Source organism: Mastomys coucha, unplaced genomic scaffold (assembly GCF_008632895.1).
Source record: "Mastomys coucha isolate ucsf_1 unplaced genomic scaffold, UCSF_Mcou_1 pScaffold23, whole genome shotgun sequence".
In the NCBI taxonomy this organism is placed as follows: domain Eukaryota; kingdom Metazoa; phylum Chordata; class Mammalia; order Rodentia; family Muridae; genus Mastomys; species Mastomys coucha.
In genome coordinates, this window is record NW_022196906.1 from 19,449,296 (window position 1) to 19,458,594 (window position 9,299).

The following is a 9,299-nucleotide window of genomic DNA, read 5'->3' on the forward strand; positions in this document are numbered from 1 at the left end:
CGTGAAGAGAAAAAAAGTCACCATTCTGCATTTAGCTGTATCTATATATTGCATACCTGTATTTTTTTGTTTGTATTGTAAAAAAATTCACATAATAAACAATGTTGTGATGTAACAGACTGTAGTGTCTTGTTTATTCTGTAGTAAATTGACAAGTTGGGAAGAAACTTGAATTCCCTCTGAGGGGTCTGCTGCATGTCTGCCTTGGTAAGTATGTACATGAGCCAGTTCTCAGAGCGCCAGCATCCTCAGCTATTACCAGTGCTCATTAGTAAGTTACTTCTAGGAACATTTTCTCATTCATTTGGATTACGTGTACCCTGGAAACTTTCTGAAACTATTGCGTCTTATGTTTCTTTTTTTAAGAGTGTAGTACTGTTTTGTTTGTTTCTTTCTTTCTTTCTTTCTTTCTTTTAGTTGGTTGGTTTGGTTTGGTCTTTTCTTCTTTTTACTTAAAGTCAAAATACTTGACTGTGCTTAGATTTTTAAATTAATGACCAAAGCAGAAATAATGATTCTAATTAGTTAGTAGTTTTAAATTGAGAACTTAGAGACTTATGTCAGATGCTTGAAAGATGCTTACTGCTTTTCAGAAATACTTAGTTCTGGATTTTAGAACATTAGTTAGAAATACTATTCATGTTACAGAATCATTATTTAAAAATTCACCCAAAGGTAGAGATTTTAAAAGTAGAATTTACAAATCATTTCAAACATTATTTAGGAAAACCCAGTAAAGATTTATTCTTGAGATGGCCATCGTTAATTTGAAATTCCCTTATGTATTTTTTTAATACTAAAATACCATCTACTTTTGGGAAACATAACATGCTCTATGTGGCTTTTTGAAAATAAAAGTTTAGTGCTACTGGTTATGGTAATGAATGCCTTATTCCCAGCTTTGAGGGAGCAGAGGCAAGGTGACTGCTGTAAGTGTAGCTGTGCTACATAATGAGACATTTATAAAATGTATTATGTGTGCTAAAGTAGAATAACTGACAAGGATTTTTGTTGGGATGGTTTTTTGGTGGGGTTTTTTTTTTTTTTTTTTTTTTTTTTGGTTTTTTTCCTAGTGCTGTTGAGAGATTAACAAAAGCCCTGTATAAAAAGGGCTGATTTGTTTAAGAACTTAAGTTGGAAGAATGGGAATGGGAAATGAGAAAATGTTTAGGCTTCCTGTCTAGCCAAGAACTGTTGCTTCTGTATATAGGTGTCATATACTCTGTGTGCTATGAAGATGTGGATAAGACCTCTTAATTTTATCACGCTTAGTGAAAACACTCCAAACTCTTTATCTATCCATGCCCAGGCTTTTACTTGAGTCTTAAAATGGGTCTGTGGAATTTTATTGAGTCTCGAGTTTTAAGCACGAGGACAGCTGTTTTGTTGTGCAACTTGAGTATGTCTGATTTTCTTTATGCTGTTAAATAAGTAGGATTAACCAGACAGATGCTAAACCAATTATATTGAAGTGCCTAAACCACCTATTAGTAGAATTCTACTGCCACCTAGTGGAGATGGGACTAGTTGTTTCTAGTTTTACAGCTTTAGATTGGGCATGTAACTTCTCTGTATATCTCAGATTGTAATCATGAAAGCTGAAGAGGGGCAGGACTGCCTCTCATACACAGCGACTGTGTGTCACCTTCTTACCTGTGTGCTGTGATTTAGGAGTGGAAGTCATGTTGGAGAAAGGAAAAATTTACTGTTGCTATTTATGCTGCAAGAGCACTGCTGACATAAAAAGTTGCCTGGGTCCCCAGTTCTAACCCTGGTGTCTGCTTGCTTTGTAAAATATTTTGGGGTATACAGCTGCAGCTCTAAGTATGGATATGTAAAGCGCTAAAATGTGCTACCAAATTATTGTGAACATTGAAGTAACTGAAATGTAAGCTTACCATTCAGTATGCTACGTGGTAGCCAATGGTCCAGGTTGTTTTGAAGTGAAAACATGTTTGGTACTCAGATTAGCATTCTAATAAATCAATAAAAGCCTTGCTCTAAATAACTGAAAGTGCCTGCACTTTATTCACCCAATTATGAACTGTTCCAGAAAATAAGTCCAGTTTATATATACTGTTTAATGTAATCTTTGATAGATACCAGCATTGCTTGCAGAACTAAAAGCAAATTGGGAGGTTTGTACTCACCTAACAGGTAGTCCTGACAAAGCTGAGTGAGTACTCTTGTTTGAGTCAGGGCCTGTGTGCATGGGTTTCATGATATCACTTGATCTTACCAGTCAGGCTTGTTGTCTCTAGTTCTTAACATAAACTGATGTCACTGGTGCTCTGTGGCTTCACATCTCACCTGCAGTGGACACCAGTAGTCCTAGAACTGTTTCTCCTCAGTTCCAAGAGATGGTTCATTTTCAGTGTCTGCTGTTTTGCGTTTTACATATATATATATATATCTATATATATCTATCTATCTATATATATATATCTGTGTGTATGTTCCATTTATTTGGGTAACCTTGGAGGCCAGAAGAAGTTTGCAGTTAGGGACCACTAGCAGTTGTGAGCTACCTGATGGTGGGTGCTTAGAATTGAAGTTGGTCCTCTATGAACAATAGCAAGCACTTGTAATAGCTGAGCCCACAAGAGACATTTTTGGAATTAATGAATGAACTCTCTTTTGGAAATAGGCCATTCTGTAGACATAAAGTAACTATCCCAGAGATGAAAGGTGTTAAGAATGGGAGTCAGAAAGTAGTGTTGTTCCGTGTAAGTAATGACTAAGTGGGTTACAAGCCATCTCTGGCAGGTTTTCAATTCCTTCTGGGACACTCATAGTTTTTGTGTTGGTGGAAGCTAGTGAATGGTTTGCTATTCTAAAGATTTTATTGGTCAAAGTCTGATACAGAGGTAGATGGTAAGTTGGCTGTGAAGGGGCCTAAATACAGCTCAAGGTAGTTTTGGCTCTGGACTTACATAACATCACACACATATACACACTAAATAATAAAAATTACATCAAAAGTAATTACATATCCCTTAAGACAGTTTTTTAAAGCTCTGAAGTATAAAATGTAAATATTTGAGAGTGAGAGAAGGGATGTTCTTAGGACAATTTTGAGTTTCATTACTTGGGGAATCTCAGATGAGAGTAAAAAGAGAACATCTATCTATCTATTTTACATGGCCATGCCCTTGCTTGAGAGTGTCATTCATTCAGGTGCGAAATGCGAGTCCACATTCACTCCCAAAGCTGCTAAGAAAATCCTGAAGGTGCCCTTTCCTTTAAGGCTGACTGGAGTCTGCTGTATCTATTCTCAGTAAGTGAGATCACCTCTTCTTAGCTTTCATCCATCAGTTTATCATCTTCTATGAGCTCCTGAAAGACTGACTCTAAATTTTAATTATTTTTGAAATTCCCTTACAATAGCATTCATCCCATCCTTTCTCCATTCTCACAGGTTGCCCAGTAGTTATAAGAAGCTAACTGCTTTTTCAAACTGGGTAGAAACTACATTTAAAAGAATGTTTTGAGTGAAAGAAGCCAGGAACTTGAGTGACTTACCAACTGCTGGTTTTTAGAGTAGCACTTGTTTATTCAGTCAGTTCAGATTATTAGAACTAGAAGGCACAAGGTCAATTTTACAAATAGTTTTAGTTACTTGTCTGTCAAATGCGTCCTGTGGTCACTGCAAAGCTCCCCAATGCCAGAGTTATCATTTCTCACAGGTGGCTTCTGAGGGGAGACTTAAGCCCAATGGTAAAGCTACAAATTAGCATTATATTTGTATATCTTGGTACTAGAGGCATTTGGATAAAGCTTAATTAGCCAATTCAAATAGCTCATTTTATGAAGGGTTAAAACAAAATACTTGTTCTTATGACTAGTTTTTGAAACTGTAGATGTCTTATAATGGAGAATCAGGTTTTAGTTTGAAACTAGCATGTTATATTTTGGCCTGCAACAGTTGTGATAAGCTGTAATTGCGGTGAGTGAGCTTAATCACATGTTCAGTTAAGTGACAAGTTTCACAAGCCTTCTTGCCAAATACCTCTGATTCTCATTTACACAATCTTTGCAACAAACTTTACTTGTAGGACAAACCATCATCCAAAGTTCTTTCTCATCCAAAAGCATTTTCTTATTCACCAGATTTTATTTTTTCACAATTTCCCCCTTTATACCTAGAGCTTCTCATAGACATTCCTATTTTATAAGATGGCAGGCAAAAACACTTGAAAAGCTGGACACTTAGGAGAAGAAACAAAGAGCCAAGGCTGGTGCTATGGAGAGTGTTCTAAAAGGGTACCCTTCCAGGTGAGAAGCAAAGGAGGAATAGCCTCTGGCAGAAGGCCTGCCTTGGTTAGGGATTGACAGACGTGCCTAAAATGCTGTGTATTTCCAGGCCCTGTACACGAAACAGATTCAGAGGTGCTGCAGAAACTGCTGTGTCATAGCAAAGGTCTCCAGTTGGCATGTGGGAAAGTGATATGGTCTTGTCACTCCCAGGACCATCAGGGAACCCTGTTCTGGGCACCAGTGCTGTCAGTTTGAGCTCTTGTTCCAAAAGTACTGTGAGACATGTTAAATGGATTTGAGTTGCTCTGACTGACATATCCTACCCTGAAAGTGGTTGCACAGACTTATAGCCATAGAACAGAATGTTGTACATAGTGCAGGAGCTGCAGAAATGGCTCAGGGAGTAGTGCACTAGCTATGCAAGCTTGTTAACTAGAATTTGAGTTCTAGAGTCCACAAAAAGAGCTGGGTGTAGTGGTATGCTTCTGTCATTCCAGCACTTCTATAGTGAGGTGGAAGGCAGAGATGAGAGATGCTTGTGGGCTAGCTATTTCAAGGTAAAGAAGGCAGGGTAGCAACAGAACAGAAGCCTTGCTTCAACAAGGCAGAAGGCAAGAACTGATTCCCTAAAGATTGTCCTCTGACTTCCACATGTATGCTGTGACATGTGCATACACACACACATACCCCATTCATAAGTAATAGGTGGGAGTTGTTTTGTTTTAAGTAATGTATATGCCAAGTACATTGGTAAGGACACCAGACAGGTAATTCTTGTATACTTCACTGACATTATAGCTTTTGGTCTGCTAAGAACATATTCCAAGGTTTTACCTGTTAGTAAAGAATATTAGGCCAGAGAGGGGAGTGATAATGACCATTAAGGATATTAAAGATAGCCTTGGTCTGTAACATTTCAACCCTCTACAATCAGAAATTCTAATCAGTCTGTAGACTCTTAACGTAAGTCTGGGTTTTGGAGGGAATGTCAGCTTATATGAGTCAATAGCCTCGGGAAGATATTTCACTCAGCAGCAAAATGAGTTTGTTTATTTGGGATTTGCTGGATAGGAATTAAAATCTGCATCTCCCCACTTGAACCCCTTACATCATTAGTGCTGCATTAGATCATCCCACATGGTTAGCTTCCTGGAACATGGCAGACAACTGGAAATTCTGATCTGTGTTCTGGCAAGCTGGGTCTGATTGTCTAGTTCATGTCCTGCACAAGACATGGTCTTTTTTTTTTTTCCAACTGAATTATAAAAATTGTCAGACCCACTAGGCAGTGATGATGACACATGCCTTTAATCCCAGCACTTAGGAGGCCTGAGGCAGGTGGATCTCTGTGAGTTCCAGGACAGCCAAGACTACACAGAGAAACCAGGTCCCCTAAACCAAAATGTGAACATTTTAAATAATACTGGAAAAATACCTATTTAGCAAGGAAAGGAGCTTTAAAATGTGAGGGGAGAGCAGCAACAAGAGTGAAGTGCCTTCTACATGCCAAATACCATATCCACATGTGTTCTCAGAACCCATGAGAACTCCCATATAGCCATTCAACCCTTTAAACAAAGCCTACTAGTATTGTGTGTACTCAATGCCAGCAATGATAGATGCCCTTCAACCCTAGCAACTGAACTGTTAACAGCAGCACCTGCCATCCCAGTGTGCATGCAGGGCAGGGGTTAATGGACTAGCTAGCTGCTTCTAACTAGGGACTGTGGTAAGGTTATCCATTGAGGCTCTAGTTAGCAAAGGGCTTAAATGAAGCTGCAGGGCCACATGTCACTGGCGAGCTGATGTCATGAATACTCACTAAGTCCTTAGCCATATGAACGCCTCCATAGGATTGCTTTGAATGTCTTTTGGAATGATGTAGTACAAGTGCCACTCAAAGACTAGACAGGTCAGGAAAATAGACTTGAACAAGACTGAGGTCCATGCAAATTAAAACATGGATGAATATTGAAACTGTGGTGCCAAAAGTAAAAGAAGCTAGACACAAGATGAAAAATAGTGTGTGACTCATGTGCCTGTGATGTGTGTGTGTGTGTGTGTGTGTGTGTGTGTTTGAGAGAGAGAATGAGAGAGAGAGAGAGAGAGAGGGAGGGAGGGAGGGAGGGAGAGAGAGAGGGGGAGGGAGAGGAAGAGGGAGAGGGAGAGAGAGAATCTGGCCTCATACATCTTAATCAGACTGACAGTTTCCTTCCAGCTTCACACTCTTACAAAACAAAGCCAGGAAAGAGACTACAGCCTGTACCAGAGGTTGCTGTAGAGAGGGGTAAAGTGGAAATTTCTAGCTTCTTTGGAAAACTCAGTTGTGTCACATGATGCTCTTCAGGGCATGTGATGTTTTGCCAGAGCAGATGCTTGAGAGGGTGCATGATACTTGGAAAGAGTATAAGTAGAACCCCACAGACAGTGAAAGTGAAAGGCTGGAGAATCTTAGAATTTAAAATGAGGGCATTTAATACAAATGTATAGTGTATAACCTTTACCTAAAAGGACATGGAGGGCCACTGTAGCCAGCCAGAAATATAAAATAGCCAGTTCCAGGAACTCAGAGCCTCAGGGCTCTGGTTCCCGATACCTGCCCCTCCTGGCTGATCCGCAATGAGGGCAGAACTAGGAATGAAGGTCTGCTGGTTTATGGGACTCTCCAACCCGTCGACTGGTAGATGAAGATTACATTCCTAGAATGAATGTTTCCCTCCCTAACTAAATACCTTGGGTCGGGTCCCTCTGAAAGTTTCCACTGTTTATGTTCTGTTTCCTTGGTAACCCTCTCTCCGCCCCCAGCTTGTGGTCTTTCCTTAAATACCCCACACTTCTTGTGTTGGGTGTCGAACTCTGGCCAGCATGGTCATGAGATCGACCCTGGGGTCGAACTCCTCTGGCTGACGTGGTCACGAGATCGACCCAGGTACCGGTATCCCCAATAAACCTCATGTGATTGCAGCAAGTTCGATCTCTTGTGGGTCATTGGGTGGTCACATCATCCTGAGACTTGAGTAAGGATCTCCCCAGTTCTGGGGGTCTTTCAAAAGGACACTCTTGCATTGTTATGCCATGCAACACTTCACTGGTCTTCACTTGCCATGTAATTATTAGTTGGTTTTTGCTGGTCTTTATTTAGAAATACACCAAAGAACTCATGGTACTGCAGCTAATTCTTGCCGCTTCTGCTGACTCATGCTAATTCAGTGGCGCCTTGCAGTTTCTGCTGGATTGAGCTGCTACTGATTCATGTTTGGTGTTTGCTATTTGACTGGACTGATGGTAGCCTAACAACAAAGAGTGGTATCACCCCAAAGAACTACTTCTAAACAGGTCTACAGCACCCTTTTCCTAGAGATCTTTTTCTAGTCAGTGGAAGAACTCTAAGTACTCAAGAACCTTAAATTAGGTTTAGAGAGAAATCTAAGCCTGTGGAGGGGTGCAAGGACTAGATTGCCCAGTGGAAATGGCTGGGAGAGATAACACTGGGCCAGGGAGACATTGGAGTGCTAGACATAATGGCAGCAGATAGGTTACTGTGTGTGTCCCATTTAAAACTGCAGTCAAAGATAAGGGGAAGATGTACCAGTACCTTGGTGACTTTGAAGGGGGTAATGTCCACAATGGAGAATCACCTGGCTGGGTTTGATAACACCAGGGTTACAAGTCCTGAGATAATGGCTGATCCTTAGTAGCACTCGCCTTTAGTCCCAGCACTTGGGAGGCAGATGCAGGCTTACCTTTTTGAGTTCAAAGCTAGCCTGGTCTACAAAGTAAGTTCCAGGACAGACAGGGCTACACACGGAAACCCTGTCCTGAAAAACAAAAGATAGATTATCTAGATATCTGTGGTGTGGTCCTGACTGCAGGCTGATTGTACCTTGTGAGCCTTGGGGCATCTGAAACTGAAGACAGGGAGGTATGTGGTGGCCTGGAGCTTCAGCAGAAACATGACATTACTAAATAGGGCTGGCCCTCTCCAAAGGCCCTCCCACAGCATAAAGAGCTGTTAGAGCTGCTGCTCACCCTGCTAGAAAGGGGAATGCTGGGCTATAGCATTGCCTACAGGCTGCAAGCACCATCTTTGTGCCTTCCAAGTCTCAGGGTGGCTGACACTAAGGTCAGGGAGAGGTGCAGTGGCCTACCCCCACCACACACACCCCACCCAGGTCATCCCTTCCCTCAGCTGCCCTGCCTAGCAGGATAATCACCCTGACTATGGGCAACAGCAAGATATCAGGGAGGAGTCTCAGTAATAGTCCAGTATTTATGGTGCTTCAGAAACTTTGAACAAGATTCATTACAATTACTCCTTGTAATGAACATTTAAAGGTGGTTGGAGGGAAAATACTGTGTGACACACTGCAGTGCCACTCTGACAATAGAGAGAGGTGGAACTAGAGATGGGATCGGTAGTGACAGGTGTGAGAAAGGGCTATGGTAGACAGGGGAGCATGTAACTACTAAGTAGAGCCAGGCAGGGTAGTCTGTGGCACCTGGAGATTGGGCAGGCTCTACCCCAAACATGCTGCCCAATTGCATGATTGCCCTGGTTCTAAGCTACAACAGAATGTCCTAGAGGGAGAAAGGTTCATTTTCTGGATTGGGATTCTTTCTCAAAAGACCTCCAGGTTCCATGTTGCCCTGGAGGCCATGCTGGTATCTGTGGCCTGTGCTATCACTGAAGACCATGTTGGTGTTCATGGTCCATGTTGCTGCTGGAGGCTATGTTGATATGTATAGCCTTGTGCTGCTGCTGAGGGCCATGTTGGTGTCTGTGGTCCTGCTGAGGCTGGGGGCTGTTTAGATGTCAGTGGCTGAGGGTCTGCATTCAGCCCTGCTGATGGGGTGTTGGATATGGCCGCTGGGGAGGCGAAACTTGGGGATTGCACTAGACTGCATTGACCCTGTACCACCACTGTTGGGTGTTGAGTTTTAGGGAAGCACTGAGAAGCTGCTCGAGGGGTATGGAAATGCAGACTAGGATGCAGAAGGCAAAGATGAGGTTTCCTGATTCCTGGACATCTAGTCGATGCTGG

At 41.8% G+C, this 9,299-nt stretch overlaps 1 protein-coding gene across 1 annotated transcript in view; it reads left to right on the forward strand.

The window, feature by feature from the left end:
• Septin7 (septin 7) overlaps nt 1–9,067 on the forward strand; it is a 68,608-nt gene extending 59,541 nt beyond the window's left edge. Inside the window, exon 14 of the mRNA XM_031344329.1 lies at nt 8,884–9,067. Within this exon, the coding sequence (XP_031200189.1) occupies nt 8,884–9,067 (184 nt within the window). The remainder of the gene's footprint in view (nt 1–8,883) is intronic.
• Nucleotides 9,068–9,299: the final 232 nt, after the last annotated feature.